The sequence below is a fragment of the Pelmatolapia mariae genome, linkage group LG1, assembly GCF_036321145.2.
Source record: "Pelmatolapia mariae isolate MD_Pm_ZW linkage group LG1, Pm_UMD_F_2, whole genome shotgun sequence".
In the NCBI taxonomy this organism is placed as follows: Eukaryota; Metazoa; Chordata; class Actinopteri; order Cichliformes; family Cichlidae; genus Pelmatolapia; species Pelmatolapia mariae.
Window position 1 is genome coordinate 34,040,481 of NC_086227.1, and position 25,086 is coordinate 34,065,566.

At 39.0% G+C, this 25,086-nt stretch overlaps 1 protein-coding gene across 1 annotated transcript; it reads left to right on the forward strand.

The window, feature by feature from the left end:
* Positions 1-71: 71 nt before the first annotated feature.
* anpepa (alanyl (membrane) aminopeptidase a) lies at positions 72-24,530 on the forward strand. The gene is made up of 21 exons (XM_063479711.1): positions 72-327; positions 8,760-9,470; positions 10,181-10,323; positions 10,609-10,745; positions 10,914-11,040; positions 11,117-11,271; positions 11,669-11,782; positions 11,935-12,078; positions 12,423-12,488; positions 12,670-12,735; positions 12,844-13,019; positions 13,335-13,411; positions 13,787-13,920; positions 16,434-16,489; positions 16,565-16,712; positions 16,822-16,913; positions 17,007-17,117; positions 20,613-20,780; positions 21,617-21,757; positions 21,998-22,079; positions 22,208-24,530. Exons 2-21 carry the CDS (start codon positions 8,866-8,868, stop codon positions 22,358-22,360), a joined length of 2,895 nt encoding a protein of 964 aa, XP_063335781.1. The 5' UTR covers positions 72-327; positions 8,760-8,865; the 3' UTR covers positions 22,361-24,530.
* Positions 24,531-25,086: the final 556 nt, after the last annotated feature.

Consider the following 25,086-nt stretch of genomic DNA (forward strand, 5'->3'; position numbering starts at 1 on the left):
CGTCATATGAAACCTTCATCAGAATGATCAGGACACTCTGTACCTCTGAGGATCGGAGCTCTTTCTGCTTGACCACAATGCAGTGTTGATACAGCCACATTCTTTCAGTCCCCCCTTCCCACTAATTTAGGGATTTTGGGGGATAGAGGAGATTGTTCCCTCCCTACATCTCTAGAGAAACCTGTCATAGCTCTCGCCACCTCCTACCTCCGTTCTTCCAGATGCCGACTGCAAGTCTTTAAGCCTGGGATCATTGCAGCTCAACTTGAACGTCTTTTGTGGACTTAATTCCGGGCGAGCGGTGGACATGCAGCTACACAAGGTTTGGTAGGTACTGTTTTCTATATCTTTAGTAAAAATATGACCAAAGAGACCAGTCTTGTTGATCCAGTCTTTTTTTTCTTCTAAGAAAAGTAACATTAGTTGTCCTTTGTGCAAGTTTTACAGCCATCTGGTAAATTGTTGCACTGCTTTTTCCCTTAGAGTTTCTGTGCAGCAAGAAGTTGGTGTAATTGTTCACAAATGGTCTCTGAATGGATCAAAGACTTTCTGCTGTGAAGTACAGTCTTGTGATGCCGTTTAAGAAAATCCACGATACTTTGAGTTACGCTGCTCTTACTTGATATCAAAAGCCAAAGTATGCAACGGCAACTCAGTTTGCAGTGAGTGCAAAGTAAATACTTTAGTAAAGCAGCTGTGAGATAAATCAGCGTTTGGCTTTAGTGGCTGTGATGTGGATTTATTAGTCATCTGTTAACATCCAGCATGGGCTGTTCTGGATGTAAACTCTGCAGCCCCCATAAACTGACTGTAGCTTATCTGTTCAGTGTGGAAGTGAGTAAACACAGAGTTGATAGTGTCGGTCACAGGTTCATGAACAGGTGGAATGATTGCATGAGTGCTAAAATGTATTTTTACCTTTAAATGTCTGAGATAAGTCGAAATTTATTGATGGATAATGATAAATCTTTTTAAAAAAAGCTGAAGGTTAAAGTGTGATAGGACACGGATGAAGCACACAAAAAAGAAGGTGCGCTGTCCTGCATTTCTCAGTCTCCCAGTTAATCACATGATAGAAAAAAGACGTTCTTCTGTGGCTCTTCAAAAAGAATACACAGCACTTACAGAGAATGTAAGCGGGAGGCCTTTTAAAAATCACACCACGAAATGCGCCTTGTCACATTGCTCTTTCACGGTCATTTTATTACTCCATGAAAATATGTGACTTTGCCCTCCCCACAATAAACATTCCCACTCCGGCTCTCAGTTGGCAAAGAGGAACGTTCTCGTGATTTGTTTGGATTATATTTCTTATTGAATTGGTCTAAAGTGACTGTAAGGGGATTTATTTGAAAGACTGATGATTAAAATTCATTCCCTGATTGATTTCACAGACATTTGATTTACCTTCCACTGCTGAAATGGGAAAGAATAGCCTTTATATCCTGTTGTATGAAAATTTGATTTCTATTCAACATTGTTTATAAGTTAGCACCAACAAATTCTTTGTTTGTTATGAAACCTTTCCGTCATTAAAATGTAACACATTGTGTGATTTTGAAGCTTTATGCTGTAATGACAGCAATACCAATAAGAAACAACAAACAAACAATGTATAAAAGCTTTATTTCATTAAATCTATATTCTTTCTAATATTCTGCAGGGGGCAACTCCACTGTTTGCTAAATTAAATCAAATAACCTAGAAGTCTATGAGGATATGTTGTTTTTATGACTCCAATCTATGGTTTTAAGTCTTATTAAACATCACAAATTAAAGTCCCAACTGCAGTCAAAAAGATTCAGCTTATGTCAGGATTGAGAAGTTGCTACCGTACGAGCATATACTTTTTTCTTGGAAAATTCACCTTTGTCACATCCAGTTTTATAACAGCAAGGTGCTAATGTACTCACAGCTCCACAACAGTCCACATGTCACTCTCAATATAAATATGAATAGTCACACAAACACCTCCCAGTGACTGTAAATAATCAAACTCGTGCTCCCAAACAAGCTTTGTAAATTCCACACGCTGGATAAAACAATTTCTGTGACCTACCCAAACCCTCGATTGAATATTTATTCAACACAACACTAAGTGTTCCGAAGCCACAGTTGTAAACTGTGTAAAGGGGACGCAATAATATTTTTTGAATTCTTCTTGTTATTTCCATCGATACATTCAGCTCTTGCGGCTTGCTGTTTCTCCATCAGCACTTTTTCTTTGGCGCCTAAGAGGCACTGCTCCATTTCTCTGCCACTAAAAAGGTATTTGAAGCTTTGAAAGAGATATAGACAATAATAATTTGAGTGCATTATTGTTATGTGGCAATTACTGTTCTGTAAAAAAAGTCATCTTACAAATTACAATCTTTCTACATGCTGCCGTGTCTTCCAGCCTGAGCTTCTGTTCCTTTTTTGTGTATAGTCTACAACTATAAGTCAATCTTTCAAAAACAGTTGGCTTTTAGTTCATTTTTGTTGCGTGGGAAAAGCTCAGACATTTGAGAGCAGGCTTTCTAAGCCAGCTCGAAGAATAACTCTCTGTCCTGGCCCGCAGTATTGCATTCCAGTGTATGTTCCTCATGTTCTCTACCTGTAGGTTGTTGAGTTCACATACCACTGACTGCAGTGGGTCTTTGCATACTCAAGGAACCCACTGATCTTTTAAATCAATTTATTCTACAAATGAATTTATGAATGAAGTAAGCGGGGTAAACGTTTATCATTGTTTCCCCTCTCTTGGTCTATAAACATAAAAGCTGTTGCATTTTATTTTTTTAGCATGTCATTTCTAAATAAGCTGAATCATCATGATGTGGATGTTATCATGGCTTTGGACTCACCTCATGATGAGTGTTACAAGCTATCATTACAATAGGCCATGGATTATTATTAACCATCAGTTATGTCATTCTTAATTAGACGTGTGTGAACAAACCGAAGACACAGCTCTGTGTTTGCTTAACTGGGGGAAGATACAACTGATCTTTGTTAACACTTCACATCCAAACTAAACTAAATAACACAAGCAGAAAAAGTGGCAATTTCAGACTAAAATTTATTAGCTCAAAATGGACAATAGCATCTTAAATAATGATGGTTTAATACACACTTAACACCATGACTCGTTTTCAATCACTTATTAGCTTTTATGACTGATTGGAAAGTTAGTCATTATGGCCTAGGTCAGCTGTTCTAACAAGTAAACAGATAAAATAGGCTCGGATGTCATCCTGTAATGGGTATCAAATTTAAGTCAAAGTCCAAGTCATAAATAAAACTTTCACATACAACACTGATGTGTTTCTTCAAATACAAAAACAAAATTATTAACCTTCAACTTAAAATATAAACCTCCTGTTAAGAATTTATCATCATCATCATCATCATCATCATCATCATCATCATCATCATCATTTATTTATATAGCACTTTAAAAACACACCTGGTAGACCAAAGTGCTGTACAATACAAATATAAATATAGTAATAAAATAACAGAAACCAGACAGCAATAAAATTAATAAAAAAGTCAGTTACCCACAGAGTTAAAGGCCAGGGAATAAAAATAGGTTTTTAATTAGGACTTAAAAACTGGCACTGATGTAGCCTGTCTAATATGGAGAGGAAGGTTATTCCAAAGCATTGGCGCTGCAACAGAGAATGCTCGGTCTCCTCTAAGTTTCAGCCGTGACTTTGGGACCGAAAGCAACAACTGCTCAGCTGATCGAAGGGAACGAATGGGGACATGGGGCTTCAACAAGTCAGACAAATAAACAGGTGCCAGACCATTTAGAGATTTAAAAACCAATAAAAGGACTTTAAAACGGATCCTAAATTCAATTGGAAGCCAATGTAGAGAGGCCAAAATCGGAGTGATGTGGTCAAATTTCCTTCTGCCAGTTAAAAATCGTGCCTCAGCATTTTGCACTAGTTGCAAGCGTGACAAAGTGCCCTGTTATCATGGTGTTATAATGGTATGATAGATTCCAAGACAAGGTATTTTCTGTACACAAAACTCCATTCAGCCATCAATTTCTTTTTAAACTTATCGTTGCAGTGTGCTACAGCCTATCTTAGCTGTCACAGGCCAAAAGCTGGGGTACAACCTGGACTAACTGCCAGGCTGTCACAGGGCTAACACATAGAGAACTGCAGGAAGGAGCCAGAGTTTACACATATAAGCACAGGGAAGTCATGAAAACGGCACACAAAAGGCCCGAGCTGGCTGGTGGATTCAAACCCAGGTGACAACGCTAATCACCACACTCTTATCCAACTACCTTTATTAAAAAAAGATGCGATTGAAAGCATATAAATCATTATAAATAAATGTAAAACACTATATGACAACCTCATATATGGATATAAAATGCTCTGTTATAAATAGAGAATGAAAAGCCTTCTTAACACAGAACAAGTCATGAGATATTTAACACATCTGTCACGGTGAGGTACGCCGGTGTGTTTTGTTGCACGGACCCAAAAACAGACACCGAAGGAAGGAGCTGCGTTCTCAACAAAACAAAACAAAACAAGACCAAGTCTACACGAAGATAAACAGACAAGTTCGTATGACATGAACTAGGGCTATGACTTGAACTATGACTTTGACTGTGACTAAAACTGTGACTATGACTAGATAACATGAAGGAAAATGGGCAGACGTCCTGACAACGAACAGTAAGAGTCAAAAGACTTAAATACGCACACATGAGGTGATATGGGGAAGTGGAGACACATGAGGAAACAGATGACTAGAATGAACATAATGACGCACAGAAAAATGAACACGGCGAGACGCAGATATGACACGAACTTGACAACATTAACCGTGCAGACATAAAACATGACAGGCAAGACACACTCAACAACAAGGGGAACTTTAGTCAAAGTCAAAGTCAAAGTCAACTTTATTTGTCAATTCTACCACATGTACAGGACATACAGAGAATAGAAATTACGTTACTCTCAAACCCTCGATGAATAGCAAATGAACACTTAAATATAAGAGAGTGGTTAATATTTAACACAGGGGTAAATACCCAAGGGACTCTAAATGAACAAAGAAGTACAACTGAGGAACCTAGGTGCTAATTTCAAAAAGACTAAAAATAAATAATGAATTTAAAAAAACCAAGAAAACTCAAAGTGCTAGGTTACACAACCCAGGACTGTGACAACATCATGATGATCCTGTGTTTCAGGACACTGTGATGAGCAGTCACATGCATATGCTGTCAGACAGGAAAGAAAAATGAGACCGTTCATTATGAAATAAATAACCACATGGTCAGGTTTTTGGTTTGGTACAAGTCATAAGTGACACAGAGTGCTTTGACTTTGGGTTGTATTCTGTTTGTTTGTTCACTAGCAGATATAACTAGACTCAATTTCACTGAAGATACCGATAATGCGAGAAGATTCTGAAGGAAAATAGTCTCTTTTCTATATCTTTCTATATCTCTTTACTCTTTAACTGGTAAACAAGGTATTATTACTTCTATTGCCAGTTGTGATGTCTAAATAGTACGGAGGTGTTATTGTTACATTACTCTCTTTCATTTCTCTCTTTCATTTTCAAGTCAAAACCTGGTGAAGCAGAAAGAATTAGTAGAAAAATCTTATATTCACTTTCATTTATAACTGTTACCCTGTTACACTTTATGAACTCTTGTGCCAAGACTCCATAAAACTCGGGATACAAAGTCTTCCATTGAAAGAATCAGCTGTAAATATTGAGAAATTATTGATAGCAGGTTCATTAGAGTGTTTTTATGATGTCATGGCATATCTACCGGTGTAGAGGTGAAGGCTGTCCGATCTCCTACTGTTAAATATTAATGACACAAATGGAAATGAGTTAATGACAAAGTGAAGTGGGAAAGGTTACTACATGGAAATATATATTTGAATGCTTAAAACCAAAACGGACAGTCCAATATTAAAAAGGAGCTCAAATAAATACCTGAGGCATCCTTTAATATACTGCAAGTACCAGTTAATACTGTTTCTTTTTTTTCCTCCTGTGTTTCCAGTCTTTGTGCTAAGCTTGGCCTACCTAAAGGTTTGTTCCCTGCACCCACATAAGGACACGGGGTAACGGAGATTTTGAAGCCACTTGGCCCGACCTGTAGAGGACTTAGCACGATCCTGTTGAGAGCTGACAATATATCTACTTACTTTAGCATTTTAGCAACACATTTTGTGCCAGTTGAGGTTTTGTGTAACATACTTTTGAGTCTTCTTTTAACCCCGTTTTAATTATTGTGCAGTTCTTGCTTCATATAAGGGTAAATGTCACTTTTTGCACTGTATTCATTTTGTGTATTGTCTTAGACTGTTTTCTGTAAAGCATCTTGTGACTCTTGTCTGTGAAAAAAATTGTTTCCTTGTTTGCTAACTGGCCACTGGCCCAATTTCATGTTTACTGTACACACATGAGTATTCTGTCAGTTTCTTTACCTCTTGAAAAGAACGTGAACAAGCATATTTACCAAAATGCTTTTAAATTTAGATGACTATAAGGCAAGATTACAGTCTTTGGAAGTGTATGATAATATTCATAGAGGTTGTGACAGAAAAAAATTCCTTTTTCAGCAAAGACGTCACAAAAGGTCATGGCGATAAGACAGGATTCTGTGGATTTGTGGTGAAGAAAAGCAAGAATGTGGACAGTGAGCTGCAACTTCCTGAGCTAAAGTTAAGGTGGTGTTGAGAAGGAGTAGGTTTGTGTGATTATAGGCCTGAAAGACAGGATGATATGAATAAATGACATATGGTGAAAACAACTCATTGGAAAGGCATTCTTGTTTACAAAGAGGCTAAATGACTGTAACTTTTGCAGGTAGTGCAGGAAAACCTGCTGGTTGCCTGCTAAAAATACAGAGAATTCAGAGTGAAGAGTTGAACCATTTGATGCAAATAATGTAGGGAGATAGGATACACTGGTCTGCATGCAGAGTGCTTTATGATACTGATGAGGCAAGGAAGAGACGTAGCTGGAAGGTAATCTAACAGAGCAAGCTGAACCGGATTGGCAACTAATGAGTGTTCTTTGTCATGTCAAAAGGAATAACAGGAACTGGGATGACACTTTTGATTTCAGCAACGTGTTTTGGTAAAATTAGAAAGAATTCAGAGTCGAAGCTGGATGCATGCTGCTACTTCCTAACCAAACAGGAGTTAACAAGAAGGAATACAGGAGCTACACGTCTCGTTGTCTGTAGGTGAAGTTTTAAATATAACAAGAACTTCTTCTCATTATCTCTGACTCATTTAAAATAATTACTGCTAGAGTTTTAGGCACACATGACTGCAATTTTGGTTACAAAAACAAAAAGGTCAATTTTGGGTAATGTCTGAAATTTGAAACGACAGAAGAACCCCAATCGGGTACTACCTGGATTCAGGTAGAAGTTGGATTTGTGGGCTTTTTTCTAGGGTTGGTCCTTGACTGGATCAGCTTTCCATTTTCTGACCATAGACAGTAGACAGGTTAAAAGCTGGATGTAGCCATGGTGATATTACCCACTGGTCTAATTTTTGCTTTTTGAACATGTATTGTTATCTTTTTGGCCACTGCCACGTTTTGTAGCCAGAACTTACCTTGTATTGATGAAAGAGTGGTGTTATTTATCATATAAATTTAGCAAGCTGCATTTATAAACTGTATGGGTGCAAGGCACAGACAGATATTGGTCTAATAAGTACTACGAGCTCATTAAACACTAGAATTTTATTCAAACTGAAGCAAAAATTTCTTAGGCGGTCTTTAACTTGCAGCAAATGATGATATCTGTCAGGTAATCCATTAACAACAGAGTGAAAAGGTCTAGTTTAATTAATCAGCTTCAAGTGATACTCACAAGAACTGCAGTTTTTTCCCACTTGCACACTGGCTTCATTTTTTATCTTCAGAGGTTGACAGAGATTGACTTTGACCCAAACTACCCCAACCATCAATTACAGCAGACAGTTCCTCCCTTTTCCTCCCGTCCTGTTTTCTTCAGCTCGGTGATCGAATAGCACTGATGTTTTGATAGTGTGGGAAAACGGAAAAGACTCAGAAAATAGAACAGGAATAGTTTGAATTTACCCACAGAAAAGCTAAAGGCACTCAAAAGATGAGCTCTGGCTTAATGCTTCATTATTCAGCTTGCTGCCTTTGTGACAATTTTTACACCCAATATTTCTCAGATGATTTTTTTTAACGTTATAGTACGACTGATCATTTTCGTTGTGATACATAAAGTTGTTTTTCGGATCAACTTGTGATGCTGAAACATTTTTGTTTTGCATGAGACCAGCGCAAAACACCAAAGCCAAGAAGTCTGAGTAACAACACCTTCAACCCTTAGGTGTCTTTTTCAGTGTTTAATCCGCTGCCTGCAGGGTGAGGAATAATGACACGTTTTTCAAGTAGTACTACTGAGAACTGTTTTATGAGCCCCATATTGTTATGAGCCACCTTTATGGAATGCAAATATGAATTTAAAAGCAAAAAGGTTTTTTTTACAGATTTTTTTTTGTTCACATAAAGTGAAGTGCTGTTTGGAGACCAGTTTGGAAGTCTGGTTTTATAATGAATCACAGAAATGGAATGATTTATTAATGTTACATAACTCTTTCAAAACAGTAACTATGAAACTACATGGCTTGTTAAGCATCCTTGACAATTTATTACAAAAAATAGAGATGCCAAGTTATAGATTAAATGGCTGAGGTTTTCTTGTTTTTCCTCTTTTTCTTCGGCAGGTGCCATGTAAATAGCTCACCCATTAACTGAGAAGGAGGAGTTCTGCCGTGCTGACATAAACAGACTGAGATCCCTCTGATTCCTGCATTAACCTTCTGATCAGACATGGGGAAAGTCTACTACATAAGTAAAAATGTGGGCCTCGGGATGCTTGTACTCGCGGTCTGTGGACTGGCTACAATTATAGCTCTTTCTGTTGCTTACGACAAGGAAAAGTCCAAGAATCAAGGTAACGTAGGAGATGGAGCATCAGATAGCACCAGTACAACTACACCCAGCACCACCCCTGACACCCCAAAGGAACCCTGGGACCACTACAGACTTCCAGATTCCCTCATCCCCGTCTCTTACAATGTGACCCTGTGGCCACGATTGAAGCCCAATGCAGAGGGCTTGTACATCTTCACTGGACATTCAACAGTAATTTTTAAATGTGTGAAAGAAACAGACCTCATCATCATCCACTCCAGAAAACTCAACTTTACTACCTTCTTTGGGCACCATGCTAAACTGAGCAGCCAGGGTGAGGCCCCAGTGCCCACTATACTGAATTCTTGGCTTGTGAAGAAAACTGAGTTTCTGGTTATTCAGCTAGGCAGCAGATTATCCGCGGGAGAATCCTATTCACTTTACACAGAATTTCTCGGGGAGCTGGCGGATGACCTGGAGGGCTTCTACAGGAGTGAATATGTTGAGGATGGCGTAAAGAAGTAAGACTTGTCAACACATTCTTATTCCACGGTGTCAAATACTGCTGTTCTGTCAGATGCTGCTGGTGAGATATTGGGTTCTTTTTGGAGAGCAAACATTTCAGCGTTAGGAGGTTGCAATCACAGAGCTGTCAGACAGGTAACCACTGTTAGCTTTATGTTTTGACCCTGTTCTTTGCTTATGGTTTTACTCACTAGCTACATTTCAAGGTCAAGATTAAGGTCATATTTGTCATTTAACATGCACATTTCCATTATCGCAAGAATTTCTACTCCTTCCAGTGGACGGGTCAGATTTGAGTGAAAGTTGCAGAATGAGTCTTTACCCAAACTGTATGTGAAAGTCATATTTGTCATTCTCAGTAGATTGCAGTTTTCATCATTTTGTGCAATACAGCCAATCAATCAAAAGAAGACATATCACTTTCTTTTTGTACTTCACACAATACAGTAACTTGTGAATTATGATTGTTAGCTGGATGAATGACTGTGTTATTAATGTTCTGATTTATTTAATATGTGTTGATTTGTGTCTAATATTTAGTGAATCACATGCAAACACCAAATGAGATTGTGCATAATTTTAAGCTGCCAGTGTCTGTGATAAAGCCGCAGTATTATTTGCTTAATGTTTCTCTTGGTCAGTTTTTGAAGGCTTTTGGTTTGTTGGTGAATGTTTTGCATTAACGTTTATTTCCAATGTTTTGCAGAGTTGTTGCTACCTCACAAATGCAGGCAACGTACGCCAGGAAAAGCTTTCCTTGCTTTGACGAACCAGCCATGAAAGCAGTCTTTACTGTCACGATCATTCACTCACGAGACACTGTGGCTCTGTCCAATGGCAAGGAAAAGGGTTCGTTGGATAAACAAAACCATTTCAGTTTTTTATTTTTTTTTCAGTGCAAATGGAAACTGTAAAATGGAAAAACAAGCTCAAAATGAGAATAGATATCATGTTGTAAGTAGTAGGTAATGTGATTGCTTTTTAAACCAGTGAATGTAGAAAAGCCAGTGACTGTTTTCTACAGTCATTGGTTGTAACTAATAAAAAACACCTTGTCCAGGTTATTAAAGTAAATAAGCAACTAAACACTGTTAATGCTAACAGAGTGTTTAATATTTTTCTCTGCCTGCACAGAAACTTCAGAGGCTGTCATTGACGGTGTGGCTGTCAAAATTACAACATTTGAGCCCACGCGGAAAATGTCAACATATCTACTGGCATTTATCGTCAGCGACTTTGTTCCCATTGAGTCAAACCAAAACGATTTGTTGGTAAGAAACCTGGATTACATATTCACTTAAATCACCAGTGAGGCCAGGATCCAAAAAGCATTTCCCAGCTCATGTTTTCCCAAATATGATCTTGGAAAATTAAAATGAGCATGAAATGGTAAGGAGCTCCACTTCTTTGGACTCAAAGATTTAAATTACTTTTTGCAGATTCGAATCTGGGCTCGGAAAAAAGCAATAGATGATGGGCAGGGGAGCTATGCTCTCAATGTTACAGGACCCATCCTGAGGTTTTATGAGCAATATTACAACACATCATACCCTCTCTCCAAGTCAGGTAGACCATTTTGCTAAATCATTTCATTTCAATGATCTCCCTGAGCACAGCATTTTTTAACCCTTCGTCTCCACAGATCAGATCGCTTTGCCCGACTTCAATGCTGGAGCAATGGAGAACTGGGGTCTGGTCACATACAGGGAAACGGCCCTGCTCTATGACCCCATCCTTTCCTCCACTGGAAACAAAGAGAGGGTCTCAACTGTGATTTCCCATGAACTCGCACACATGGTATAGCATTGGTTTTTAACCCAGACGGTCACTTTTCTCAAAGCTTTAGGAATCACAAACTAAAGCAACATTATATTATGAAATGAACTTGATTGCAGCAAAGTCTCCCTCCTTCACTCATCAAGTACTGTAAAAATAAATGTACTTGTGTTACTCCCTTTTGCAAAAGCAGATGACAAATCATGACAGAGGAGTAATTTCACTCTGCTCTCGACACATAATAACAGATGTGAAATCCTGTGGTTTGAAATGTTTTAATCCCCTGCTGATTCGGTTATTGTGTTGCTTGGATGTGACCGATAGTGCTAATGTTGGCCAAAGTCTAGGTTCATGGAAACAATAATTCCCTGGTCATGGCAGAAATGCTCATCTGTTTACTCCTCATGTGTTTATTTAGTGGTTTGGAAATCTGGTAACTCTGCGATGGTGGAATGACTTGTGGTTAAACGAGGGGTTTGCATCATATGTGGAGTACCTCGGAGTCGACTACGCCGAGCCCACCTGGAACATTGTAAGAGACATGCTTGCTTGCATCTCCACAGACAGCAAAGTTCAATACAGTTCTTAACAGATGAACACTTTTGTGTCACAGATTAGTAACTTTTCACAGATGTTGTTGGCTTATAAAACCTACCCTGGTTCTCTTTCTCTGCTTGGTTGCAGAAAGATCACATCGTCCTTTATGATGTTCAGAAGGTGTTTGCTGTGGATGCCTTGGCCTTCTCTCACCCACTGTCACGTGGAGAAGAGGAAGTCAATGAGCCCGCTCAGATCAGTGAAATGTTCAACACTATCTCTTACAGCAAGGTCTGCTCCTCCGATAATTTTACACAACATTTTATGCAAGTTGATTCACAGAAATTAAGTATATATTCTACAATTTCACCCACATTTGCAGACAATATAGCCAGATTTGAAGCCCATATGATTTTAAACTGTCATGTTTATTAAATTATATTACTTTATATTCAGCTAATTTGCAGTAAAACACTCAGTTTTCCCAATTCACTCAGTCTTCCTGCGTCTGTGTGATTCATATCACACCATCAGGACAGCACCTCGTTTTAATGTTTGCTTTGGGATTTGTGGAAAATCCCTTTCCGTTATGAGAAATTCAAGCTCACCAAATTCTGGCGGTTTGTTTTTCCAAGGGTGCAGCAGTGCTAAGGATGCTGTCAGAGTTTCTCACCGAGCCTGTGTTTGCTAGAGGACTCAGTGTGAGTATATCGTCACTTCATCTCTGCTGCCATGATGTTTGTGCGACTGTCAGCAGACTAGGAATTAATGATGCTGTGTCTGTGGTTATTTAAGCCAAAAAATGTTTCCTGGTAAATTCACACTATTTTCCTTTCCTCGTGATTGCATCATATGATCCTCATCTCCGTTTTGTGTCTTCAGTCTTACCTGAACACATTCGCTTTCGGTAACACTGTATATACAGACCTGTGGGATCATCTCCAACAGGTTGGTTAACCTGCATGACTTCACTGGTATTGTGTTTTTTGGGTGTGTGTGTGCGCACTTATCTTAATTTCCTGCTACTCCTGTGTGTGTGTGTGTGTGTGTTATCAGGCAGTTGAAAACACACCAGGAATACATATTCCACACTCTGTGGAAAATATCATGAACCGCTGGACTCTCCAGATGGGCTACCCAGTCGTCACTATTGACACCCGGACAGGAAGTGTCACACAGAAACACTTCCTGTTGGATCCAGACTCTACAGTGGACAGACCCTCTCAGTTCAAGTAGGAAACTGTTTAACCTTATGGTGCAATTTTTACTCAGTTGAGAAATGAAGGGATTTAGGCTGCACTTACACATATGTGCTTTAGGCTCCTGGTTCTCATTCACTTTGAAGGGGCTGATGTCGTGTGTTGCTGACATGAGATGTGACTCTGATTTGTTTGTGTTGCTTCTGCCTAAGCTGATCTTTTTCAGACAGCAGCCAATAAGAATCTGATGTATTAATCCAGTGTACCCACTGGCAGTGAAATCATAATGTGGAAATGACAAACAATAAATTATTTTTATTCTTTTCCTGTTATGTTTTTTCCGTCTAGTTACACCTGGTATGTCCCTATCAAATGGATGAAGACAGGTGTGCAGCAGCCTCAATACTGGCTCCTTCAAAAAACAGGTACACTCATACCATGGTGCTGTATTAGTTCTGCATATAGACCAGGGGTGCCCAATCCCAGTCCTCGAGAGCTACTGTCCTGCAGCTTTTAGATGCATCCCTACTCCAACACAGCTGAATCAAATGGTTTGATTGCCTCTTCAGCATGCCATCAAGTTTGGCAAATGCCTGATAACAAGCCATTCATTTGATTCAGGTGTGTCGGAACAAGGATCCATCTAAAAGCTGCAGGACGGTAGCTCTCGAGGACTGGGATTGGGCACCCCTGATATACACTACAAAACAAGACATTTCCTACTAGATTAGTTGGTTTAACCACAGCTCATTAAATTAATCAAATCTGCTGCGTGTCATTCTTTTCTTTTTTTTAACTAGACACTCATATTCCGATGAGAGTGTCAGGAGAGGACTGGGTACTCGCAAACACAAACGTATCTGGATACTTCAGGGTGAACTACGATCCTGATAACTGGGACCGTCTCCTTTCCCTGCTCAACACCAACCACCAGGTGAGTCACAAGCCATTTCCTGTTTGCGCTTTATGTCCACATTTAGATGGTATGACAACTAAAGACTGTACAACGGCTATTCAAATAACCAAAACTGGATGGAAGAGGTGCATAAAAAAAAAATAAAAAAAACTAAACTAAACTAAAATAATAAAACAAAATAAGATTAAAAAATTTAAGAAACAGATTTACTTCAACTATATCTACGAATTTCCCCTAGTTTCTGTTACCTTTGTTCAAGGTCGGTTTGTGCTGGATTGGGTCAGCGACAAAGACTTTCTGCTGTGACTGGTTATTATACTTTTAGCTGTATCTTACACTTTCCTGACAATAGCACTGCAGCCCTGAACTTTTATAGATGCCACCTGATAAAGGTCTGGGTACTCTTGAACCAGTATTAGGCGATCTTCAACCTGCCCCTGGGTCAAATTTTGTGTGCCATCTTATTGCACTGATATGAAAATAGCACAACAATTGTGTATTTAACAGTATCAAGTGAGAATCATGTGTGCTGTCTCCTGTTAAGGCTCTCCAGACTCCTTTGCATGAAGCAAACACAGTATTATCAGTAGTATGAATGTACTTCAAGGGTGTTTTTTCCTGCTGTCCTTCATGTGAGAAAGGATAATTTGGAAAATATCTGAATCCATGTCTCATGAATTTGACTGAGGTTCGTGTGTTTAAATGGCTTAAGGCAGACAGCACCAGACTAGGCAAAGAATCTTAAAAACACAATAACTGCACAAAAACTCCAAATAAAAGTCTTAGCAGAAAAAAGATATTTGGTACAATCTATGCATTTTTGCCAAATTTACACAGAGCTGTAGACAATTTGAACTGCTTTCAGTATGTCTAACTCTTGGTTTTTGACTAAATTTTATCTTTGAGTGCACCGATCAAAGTTTGTTGTGGAAGACAAGACAAGAGCTGAATTTGTTACATTTCAGAAACGTATCAGCTGTCATGTTGATATTTGCTGCTTTTTCTGTCAGTTATTTGAGCTCTGAGACTACACTCACTGGCCACTTTGTTGAGTACACCCGTTCTGCACATTAATGCAACTATCAGATCCACAGCCACATGGGAGCAACTCTTTGCATTTAGGCATGGTGGAAATAGAACTGAGCATCTAAATCTAAATGATTTAAGTGATTTTGAGAAGGGCATTGTGACACACGACCCACAGATGGACACTTCTGCCTTTGAGAGTTTAACAGTGCTTTATTTACAGTCGTGATTTTCCCTGCGGTTTCTGGCTCCTGCCCCGGACGCAGCCACTCCGTCACTCCCGTTGTCCCTCTCGCTCCTTCTCACTGCAAGACATAAGAAAAGTCTCTCCTCATCAAGTCAGTTCCGGGCACCTGCTCCTTCCCGCCTCTGCGCCGCCCTGTGAGCTCACTGCGTCTCCCCTCCTCTGCAGCAGGCCAAAGACCACGCCCCCGCCACAGGCATGCTTGTTAGTGTCAGATGGGCTGGTCTAAGTGTTTCAGAAACTGGTGATCTACTGGGATTTTCCCACACATCTGTCTCTATGATTTACAGAGAATGGTCAGAAAGAGAAAATATTCAGTGAGCAGTAGTTCTCTAGGTGAAAATGCCTTGCTGATAATAGAGGGTGATGTCCAGGCTGCTTTGAGATTGAAAAGTAACAGAAGAGCATTTCTGAATACACACAAAACACATTGAACCTTAAAGCAGATGGGCTAAAGAAGCATGAGACCAAACTTGGTACCGCTACCATCGATTATGAACAGGAAACCGAGGCTACTATTTGCACCAAAATTGGACAAAAATGTTTCTTGATCCGAGTCTTAATTTCTGCTACAGTATTCAGATGGTAGGGTCAGAATTTGTGATGAACAACATGAAAGCATGGATCATGCTGCTTTGGATTAACAGTTCAGACTGGTGCTGGTGGTATAAGCTGGTGGTGGTGTGAGGGATATTTTCTTGGCACATTTTGGGCCCATTAGAAGCAACCAAGTGTTATTTAAATACCACAGCTTATCTGAGTATTGCTGCTGACAATGTCCATCCATCTCCTCATGGCTGCTTTCAGCAGTATGAGACGCTAATTTACAAAGCTGAGATCATCTCAAATTGATTTCTTTAACATGACAATGAGTTCATAGTACTTTTTAGGTCGGTACCCAAGCGTGTAAAATCACAATCAGTCACAATCTAAGTCATCCAGGCTACCCTTCAGTGGCAAAGCAATTTAAAAAACCAAGCAGTCAAGTCAACAATCTCACTTTTAGCTACCAGGCAACCTTTGTGAATGCCTTTTCAACTGCTGGAGTGCAAAACAAACAAACACATGAGAACAGAGAGTCCTTCCAGCTGATCTGATAAAGCCCAAGGTTTCAGAGCTTTAACTGACAGAAATATGTTGGCTTTGTCATTTTTCATATTGCATTTTCAGTGTATTACATTTCATAATTTTAAATGTTAAATTAAATTGTTTTGTCTTATACTCTTTGTTGCCTTTGCATGTGACTTTTTCTTTCTTTCAGACTGTATCAATCATCAACAGGGCACAAATTATTGATGATGCATTCAATTTAGCAAGGTAAAGAAAAATAAATCTTAAGTTAAAGTATTAAACAGTTATATGTGAAAAAGCATCCTTTTCTTTTTTCCCCAGAGCCAAAATAATCAGCACCACACTGGCTCTGAGAACTACTAAATACCTGTCAAAAGAGCGAGACTACATCCCCTGGGAGTCAGCTTTGAGAAACCTCAACTACTATATTCTCATGTTTGACCGCAATGAAGTCTATGGAGTTTTGCAGGTTAGCCCTACTTTAGTTTACATGCTAATTATTATTCTTGCCTATTGTGAGTGTTTTAAGTAAAAGAGTCAACTGACAGGAAAAAAACTAACTCTAACTCTTATTTTAGGCATACCTTAAGAAACAAATACAACCTCTATTTGAGCATTTCAAGACGATTACATCTAACTGGACAAGAGTACCTACAGGACACACTGACCAGTAAGGGCTCTTTTAAACACAGATTTTTGATATAAAATCAAAAAGCTAAGATTTTGTATATATTGTTTGTCTCTGTAAAAAAAATTTTCTCAGGTATAATCAGATAAATGCTATTGGGATAGCATGCAGTGTGGGAGTGGATGGCTGCAGGGAGCTTATAAAAAGCTGGTACAGAGCGTGGATGAAAAATCCAAGTCGCAACCCGTGAGTACAAAGTAGTTTCAATCTGTTCTTTTGAGCCTATGAACGTTCTCATACACGTTTAAGGCTTTTATATCTGTCTTTTACTACTCAGTCTTGGCAAATCTTGGCAGTCACAGGTGTTTTTAGGGTTAGGCGGTTATGATGCAGCTCATAACCAGCAACATGAAATTGAGATTGACACCACAGATTTTAGAAACAAGACCTGTAATTAGTGTAATGGGTCAAATGCACTGACCCATTAGTGTAATGGGTCAGTGCAATATCAGGACAGTCAGGGCATGTGCAATACTGGGGTTTGTGCAATATAATTGATGTGTTTCCGTTATTGTTATCTATATTGTCCTCTGTGTCCACTCTTCTTGTCATTGTTTGTTCTAGTATAATGTGATCACTGTTTTTGTCCTTGTCACATGATCTGTAAATAGTGTCTCTGTATGTTTAACTTGTGTTTAACACCAACCTGCCAGAGGGTCTGCAGATGGAAATTAGCCTAAGGCTATAATCTGGCATATTTACATTTGTTAAAATGTTCATTAATATGTATTGCCCCTCTTTCTAAATAAAATAAATAAATTACGGTGGCCCCTAGAGACAAAGCACGTGCAAACTCCAAAGCACGTGCAAACTCCAAAGCACGTGCAAACTCCAAAGCACAACGGAAGTGCTCCAGGACGCTAGGGGCAGTGTTGAGCTCGATTTGCAAAATAAACGGCAAGTTTGTCTAGTCTCTGTCGCGCTTCCCAGGTTGCCTAGCAACCATGATACTAACCGCTGGAAACGTGTCATACTACTTTGTTTGACAGAAATGAAGGAGAACATATTTTGTTCATTTGTTTGTTTGTTTCTACAAGAGCTTTGTGTGATTTGATAAGTATCTGAGGCTGAGACCACAGGACAGTAAAACATGATTTTTGGGCTTCATTTCTGTACTGAACAGTCATTTAAGATTAGCTAGTAAATAACAATTAGCTAATGTTGTTCATGAGACTAATGTCATATCACTTTGGTAATGTAAATATAATATGGCCAATATTATAGTTATTATATTAATCATTATTAGCTATTACAGCAGTGAACATGAACTCTGTGTCAAATACTGAGCCTCAGTACAAATTCAAGTTGCAGTTATTTATGTCTTATCACCTTAAATCTTCACTCAAAGACAAGTATCTTTGACAGTGCATATATAGGTGTATCATATATAAGAGACAAATGTTGTTCCTTCAGTATGTTGGCATTACTAAATTTGGCTCATTGCTTACATATATTTATAAAAAGAAAATGTACAAGCTGTGAAAACTGTTTCTGATAGAATGAAGAGTAGACTGATATATTAAATATTCCTTTATTGGGTGAGAAAATCAGACCATGTCATAACTGCTTTAAGTCATACAGAATAGATATCAGAGCCTTAAACAGGCTGACTTCTGCTAAATGGGTCAAACTGGGCAGAAAGTATACAAACACATAACATCCTTATAGAATATGATGTAATACTATAGATCAACTTACCTCAGAATATATAAAGCATATAAACAATTACAGCAATATGATGCAACAAACACATCAGTACTACTAATCCAAAATACTCAAAGCTTCATAGAACTGAAACAAACATTTATTTTTAGCTCCATTCTGCTGCTGATACATACTTTAGGTTTCTGAATATTAAACTTGTTGCTGCCTTTCATAGTGTGTAACTTGAAGGCCCTGAGTACTTTCTCCCACACTGAAAACACTGGGATGATAACATTATTTGAACATTACCTAATAAGACTGATTCAGGAGAGACAATTAGTTATGTTAAACTTTCCTAGCAGTCCTTCACAAACAGGGAACAGTCTGTCTATTCTCTCCATCTGTCAGCTGCTGCTGGCTCTTCCTCCTCCTCTTCCTCACACACTGCTGAGTTTGTCCTGGTGGATCATCAGGGGTGCAAAGCCTCACAGATGATGTGCAGCAGTGGGTCCCTCAGTCTGTCCTCACTCTGGACACTTGCAGTTGTCACACATGGAAATCAAATGTGTGATAAGCTGCAGGATTCAAACACAAGTGTAACTTATAAATACATGTTCATACGTTTATTACACAATCAGAGAGAAAGAAACAGAGAGAGAGTGCAGGACAGACAGACAGGTGACAGTCTTAGGTGTACACACTGCTACAAAACAGCACAAGAGAAGGAGGATTTAGTGTTTGTGTTATTACGAGTGCTAAACAAGAAGAGTTCCCAGATGGTACAGTGGACACATGTGGGACTCCTGTGATTAAAGCATCTTTCTTTCAGCTTAACGAGTGAACCGTCAGCTCGTTCAAACACACGTTAAAGTCCGTTTGGCTCGACACCACCGAACAGAGGCAGCAATATAACATAGCTAACATTAACAGTGCAGTGAATCCTGCTTGTGCCGTGATATTCAGGACTGCAAACCGAGCAGCATCACTGACTTTCAGCTTGTTGTGTTTGTGGATATATGACTGACTTTAATTATCCATAAAATCATCACATTCTCTGTAAGATTAAGGTCGACTACTGAACGGCGTATATTTTGAAGTAAAGGCTTTAAAACCAAGTTAGTACAAACATCGCTAATGTCACATAACTTTCCCGACATGTGGCCAACAGTAATGTTCTTCATTATAAAAACATTTGCGCATAAATAAGTGACATAATATTCAGTACTTACTTTTGAAAGTTTACTCTTCGGCGGCTCCGCTTCCGCCGTTTTTTTTTTTCGGCAAAATTATCCACACCACCGCTGCGCTATGAAATCTGGGATATGTTGGGCCATGAAGGCTACACCAACTCATCCTTAAAATTCAGGGAATTTAAGGACGCATTTGAGGGCAGCATTTCGAGCAGCCTTTGAATTGGGACAGCCTTCGTCGTGTCGCTGTGACGTAATCGGCCTTAAAATGCGGCCTTTAAGGCTGCAGACAGCCCAAATCCGGTCATTGGTACTTCCTGGCTTGTGTAGTTACTAGGTAACAAAAGCTCAACACTGCCCCTAGCGTCCTGGAGCACTTCCGTTGTTTTGGAGTTTGCACGTGTTTTGGAGTTTGCACGTGTTTTGGAGTTTGCACGTGCTTTGTCTCTAGGGGCCACCGTAATAAATAAATTTAAATTAATGCATCTTCATAGTTACAAATCCAGCAGATCATGACATGCAAGAAGATATGTCATTCCCATGCCGACCTCAGACATGCCACACTTTGTCAGACACTGGCAATTTGCAATTGTCCAAAGACTCTTGCCCTGGCCACTGCAAGAGCAGTAAGGAATTTAGAGCGGTGTGAGAATGAATAGTTCTTATAATCTGCCATAATTCAGACCTCTTAAATTTGACTGCTGAACTGTTTACAAAACTGTTAACTAGCTAGCGACCTATATGCCAAGTATGTCTGTGTGTGTGCATTCAGAGAGAGGGAGAGGAGTGAGCCAGTGTTCTAGGATTCATTTGAAATTCATTGCATAATCTTCTTTATGTTCACCAGGATCCATCCCAACTTGAAAAGCACAGTTTATTGCTACGCCATAGCCTTTGGTGGTGTGGCAGAGTGGGACTTTGCCTGGAACATGTTCAAGAATGCTACTCTGGCATCTGAAGCTTCCAGGCTCAGGTCCGCACTGGCCTGCAGCAAAATACCTTGGATTTTGAACAGGTGTGTTGTGGAAGTATAGTAATGTATTAGCAATCTAAATGCTTTTCAAAGAAGCTAAACTGGTTGTTTATTCAGAATAAAACACAGTTAATATATTGAGTATTTGAACACAGAGAAAGAGCAATTATAGCAATTACATCTTAATGATAGAACCGTTAAAAACAGTAAATGTAACACTGTGAACTGGTGGTGAAGAGATTCACATCATAGCAGGAAAAACAAGTGTCTCGAACTGAGCTTTCCACATTGGCTTGTACTCTATTTACCACCCATCATGGTGCTATCTAAACAGTACTATTTTAATTATATCCTCACAAACAAATAAATCCTGCTTGTGGATGCTGGCCACCAAGCGTGTTTTTATCTTGTCTGGGATGAGTTTGTTTTTATGCAGTCCCATAAACTCATCAACAAATGCACGGTAATTCATTTTTAATCAGTTTGTCAGTTCGATCAGTAAGCGAGTGGGTTACACTCCCTAAGGACCCCTTTCCAAATAATGAGGTTGGCCATGCAAATTAAAGAAAGCCTTTAGCAGCCCCCCCACACCTCCAAGATGTGTGTTATTGCCTATAAATGTGCTATAATTTTGTTAAATATTAATGTGGTCACAATAGAAAACAGTTCCCATATACCATTAATGCTACTTTATCTCCTGATCTCTGGTTGTTGATTCCCTCCCTTATAGTTTAGTGCTGCATAAATAAAACTGAATTAAACTGAGCAATATCTATAGCAGGCATTACAAATCGTGCAGTCACAACTTTTAATGATCTCAGAAATTTTCCATTTTCCCTCGGAAATAATCCTTGTATGTGGGTATATTGTTGACTCAGGTATCTGGAGTACACACTAGACCCAACTAAGATCCGTAAGCAAGACGCCACCTCTACCATCCAGAATATTGCCCGAAATGTTGTGGGGATGCCGCTAGCATGGAACTTCGTCAAAGCTAGATGGAGTTACATCTTCCAACAGTGAGAGCTCTATCCTTTTGTTTCTAAATAGTCAGTACTCACAAGGTAATTGTTAAAGACAGAAAAGAATTTTAAAAGTTGAATCCACAGCAGGATTTAAGTAGTAATCACATTTCTTTAGGTGCAAACCCTGCTGTTTTTTTCCACTTACTTGCCCAGTTTGAGTTTTCAAGCATGACTACCTACCTATTCCTAATTCCTTCTGCTGAACTACAGCTTTTTTTCCTTTTCTTTTTTTAGATATGGAAAAGGATCATTTTCCTTCTCTAATCTTGTCAGTGGAATCACACAGAGATTCTCTACAGAGTATGAGTTACAGGAGGTATGGAGCCAACAAAACCACAACCACACAGAAAAACACAGAATTTCCCTTTGGGCATTTGGGAGAAAATAAATACAACGATTGCTAAAATTCTGATTTTGTCTGTTTGTATTTGCTCCTCTCTCCAGCTTAAAAGATTCAAAGAAGAAAACCTCAGTGTTGGCTTTGGTTCTGCCACCATGGCCCTAGAGCAGGCCATAGAGAAAACAACGGCTAACATCAAGTGGGTGACAGAAAACAAAGCTGAAGTGCAGCGGTGGTTTGCTCAGGAGTCCACGTGAGAACACCAAAAGCCACCACAGTCCTTTTTTCAGTACTGACAGTGATATGTAATTAATGAAAATCACTATAATCATCGGAAACAACAAAAGCCTTTTCTCTTGACAAATGCACAAGGACTGTTTAGCTGTTGTCACACAATAGCCCACTTAACATCAGCTTTAGTGAAAGGGAAGGGAAGAGACCAAGACAGCGTGTTTTTGTTTTTCTACATATTTTACATTATAAGTTGATGCTTATCGTGATTTATACTATTACCTAAGCCAGTAAATTTGATGTAGAGCAGTAGTGGCAAAGATTAATGGCAGCAATTCTACAAGTGGTTAAAATCTGCTGACGACAGCTGTTTTCATGCATGTGCTTGAACTTTTCTAGACACACAGAGGTGCATGGGAGAAATGTCTGATGTGGTGGGATCAGACATTAAACAGTCTCTATCCTGCCAACTTCCTAGTACAAAGTGCATATGATGTGCGGTTGAAGCCATGGTAGAATTATACTTAAAATAATTCACTGAATTACAGCAAGTGCTGACCACTAAACACAAAGTATTTCCAGAAGTAAGAGCACATCTAAAGTTGTGTACTTCCTGTCACCTGTGAAAAAGGACAGCTTTAGACAAATGACCTCATTCACAAAATTGTAATTTTATGTTGCTCATCATCATTTGATTGTTTGCTTCCATCATGTGACATCATGTGTCACACCAACACTGTCCTCCTCATTCACTGCATCCATAAACCTCCTCTATACTTTTCTTTTTCTCCTGCTGCTTGGCAGCTCTATATATTTAACATCCTTTGTCCAGTATATCCACTATCTCTCCTCTGTACATACCCAAACCATCTCAGCCTTCCTTCTCTAACTTTACAACACCAACCAAAAATAAGTGGTCGTAGAAAGAATAGGACCCGTGGACACCTTTTAGGTGAAGGGTTTCAGGCAAGGTTCCCTGGGAGGAGACTTGCGAACACCTTGGTAGCCCTCCTGAAGAGCTGGAGGAGGGGCCTGGGGGTTTATGCTTCAGCAGCTACACTGTAACCGCAGACCCATCTAAAATTCTATAGCCTAACCTGTGTCTTAACTGAATGTGCATCTTCCCAGAAATGTAACTAACCATCAGGCTGATGCAGCTCACAACTATTGAGATTGTCCAGTTCAGCACCGTCGATTCCTCCCATGCATTTCTGGCTACTTTTTTACTACGGTTTTTGAATTTATCAGCGAAAGAATAACATTGTGTAAATGCGAGAAATAATGATCATAGCACCAATGTAAGGGCTCACAAACTTCAGCAAATTGTTGCAGGGAGATTGCTAAAACTATCGGAATGGGTGTGAAGGAAGGTCCAAAGAAGTGGTTACATTTGCCCCAGAAACAAAAAGTGAGGGGAAAAAGTCCCAGTATTTTATTTATATCTATAGGCTGGCGGATAGGACCACAAAAGTAAATGCCAGCACCTACAAACTGTTTCAGGGATAAACATTTTATTAATCAAGTTTAATTTTTTTTAAACCATCATTCTCAAGAAGACATTTTGGAAGGGTGTGGGTTTTCTGATTTCCTCCTCAGATACTGTTGTTTTATTTTCCTTAGTTGTCAAATTCATCAGCTTTTTTGCTTTCCTTACAACACCTTCATGTCTCCTCCATGATTCCCAGTGAGATAAACAATTTTCTTCCTTACAAAGAGAGGTGACAACATGCAGATAACAAGCACGAACCCATCAGTTTAAAATCATTCTGATTCTCCAGATGATTCCCCGCACTTGTGTTTATCAATAAGAATCATTTATCCTGATTCATAAGCCAGTCAGACCTGTTTAGCAATCAGGCAAATATCTCTTATCTGGATCTGATTCACAAAGGTGTATGATGAGGGCGCCCTCAGTTACTGTGCTCCTGTTCTCTGGAACAAGCCGGCTGCTGACCTGAGATCAGTTATATCTGCGCTGACATTCAAAAACAAACTCCAAATCTCTTTGTTCACACAGACCTGCACTCAATAACTAAGCGTGTTTTTATGTTTTCATCTTCTGTGTTAAGCACACTGAGCTTACATATGTACATATTTTCCAAAGTTCATGTGTGAAAACATCTTGCCTTTAATACAGACTTCATGTCACATTTCAAACTGAATAAACTTGGATTTGTACCTGTTCTTGGTGTGTTTATTGCAAACAGGCAGTAACTATAGACTCATCTTTTCTTCCCATTGTTGTTTACTGACATTTTCTGCAGCTTTTAAGTTTTTAATTATAGTGGATGAGTTTACATTTAGAATAATAGTACATGTTTTATTACACATTTTGGCTTTTTTTAAACTTAATTGTTACATTTTTAATCACCTGCCAAATCAAAATAAAAGACCTGCAAACATAGATGTTAACATAGATGAATGGAGTCGTTTTTCCCCAATGAGCAGTGACAGGTTAAAAACTTTCCCATAAAATATCTCATTAGAAACATAATAGATCATAAGAAAGGTTGTTTTTCTAAGCTGAGCACTTGGATGAACTTTCCCTGTCAGGATAATCTCACTGCAGGTCTAATCCTGACAATACAAGCTTGTACTTTTAGCCGCAGGAATGTAATCAGATGGAAAACAGAGTATGTGATCAGAGTCTTTTCTGATATTTTTTTAAAAGGAATCATCTGCCGGCTGCCTGAAATGCTTTTGTTACTTTTTCTGTGTAATTACAGTCTTACTGGAAGCCTCAGCATCTGTC

Coding starts and splice junctions, on each gene's coding strand:
- anpepa (XM_063479711.1), top strand. CDS start 8,866: ATGGGGAAAGTCTACTACATAAGTAAAAATGTGGGCCTCGGGATGCTT. Junction 11,272..11,668: donor CCCATGAACTCGCACACATG/GTATAGCATTGG, acceptor GTGTTTATTTAG/TGGTTTGGAAATCTGGTAAC. Junction 12,079..12,422: donor ACACTATCTCTTACAGCAAG/GTCTGCTCCTCC, acceptor TGTTTTTCCAAG/GGTGCAGCAGTGCTAAGGAT.